The 1,116-nt window shown below is 46.4% G+C and overlaps 1 protein-coding gene across 1 annotated transcript in view; it reads left to right on the forward strand.

Annotated features, from left to right (window-relative positions):
• Positions 1 to 843: 843 nt before the first annotated feature.
• UPF3A (UPF3A regulator of nonsense mediated mRNA decay) overlaps positions 844 to 1,116 on the forward strand; it is a gene marked incomplete at its 5' end in the record, with an annotated part of 23,060 nt that continues 22,787 nt past the window's right edge. Inside the window, one exon of the mRNA XM_010163415.2 lies at positions 844 to 950. Coding sequence (XP_010161717.2) covers positions 844 to 950 — 107 coding nt within the window. The remainder of the gene's footprint in view (positions 951 to 1,116) is intronic.

The following is a 1,116-nucleotide window of genomic DNA, read 5'->3' on the forward strand; positions in this document are numbered from 1 at the left end:
TGCTCCAGCGTGGGCTGTCCACAGGGTGCAGCTTCCTTCAGGGCATCGCCACCTGCTTCCGTGTGGGGTTCCCCATGAGCTGCAGGTGGATATCTGCTCCACCGTGGACCTTCATGGGCTGCAGGGAGACAGCCTGCCTCACCATGGTCTCCTCCAAGGGGAATCTCTGCTCTGGTTCCTGGAGCACCTCCTCCCCTCCTTCTCTCATCTTGGTGTCTGCAGTGCTGTTTCTCACACTTCTTTCCCCTTCAGTCCTGTCTCACACACGGCTGTGCAGCCTTTTCTGCCCTTTCTTAAATGAGGTTTCCCCGAGGTGCCACCATCATGGCTGAGATGCTCAGCCATGCCCATGTGGTGGGTCTGTTGGAGCCATCTGGAACTGTCTGTCCAGCACAGGGCAGCCCCGGCCTCTCCTCACAGAGGTCACCCCTGCAGCCCCCCACTCCCAGCACTTGGACACAGAAACCTAATACAACAAGGTACTGTTGTATTAAAAAGCTTAAAAGTCAGTTTAAATAATTTTAAAAAGAGATTCTGTAAAAAATGTATGTAGCAAATATCTGGTGTTTTGGTCATTTGTTATTGGCTATAATCCAATGGTTCTCGAGTCTCCATCAGAACATTTCAGTTACCCTACAGTTTCACAGTGTTAGCAGAAACTGAGATGGGGAAATTGTTCCATTTGTCAGCAAGTCCAGGAAGGTAAATCACTAGGAGGATAATGCTCCAGCTGAAGTTTCCAGTTTGAGGAAGAGCCTTTAAAGGGAAGCAGTATGATTTGTTTAGTCTTTTCCTACAGTATTTAGATCAAAGATAAATCTACATTTTCTTTTATTTATGCAGGTAGTTATTCGACGGCTTCCTCCTTGTCTAACTAAGGAGCAGCTGGAGGAGCAGCTACATCCCCTGCCTGCCCATGATTATTTTGAGTTTTGCACTGCTGATCCCAGGTGAGGATGAGCTGTTTGTGCAGGTTTTCAGGTGCTTAAAACCTAATGAAGGTGTTTTGGATATGACAAATCACTTTTTTTTCCCCCATTAAGCCCTTTTTGTTAGTTTTATTAGTTACTTAAAATATTTGTGAAAAGCTGGGTATGTAGGCAGAGACAATGCATT

Source organism: Antrostomus carolinensis, unplaced genomic scaffold (assembly GCF_000700745.2).
Source record: "Antrostomus carolinensis isolate BGI_N321 unplaced genomic scaffold, ASM70074v2 scaffold3332, whole genome shotgun sequence".
Lineage (NCBI taxonomy): Eukaryota > Metazoa > Chordata > Aves > Caprimulgiformes > Caprimulgidae > Antrostomus > Antrostomus carolinensis.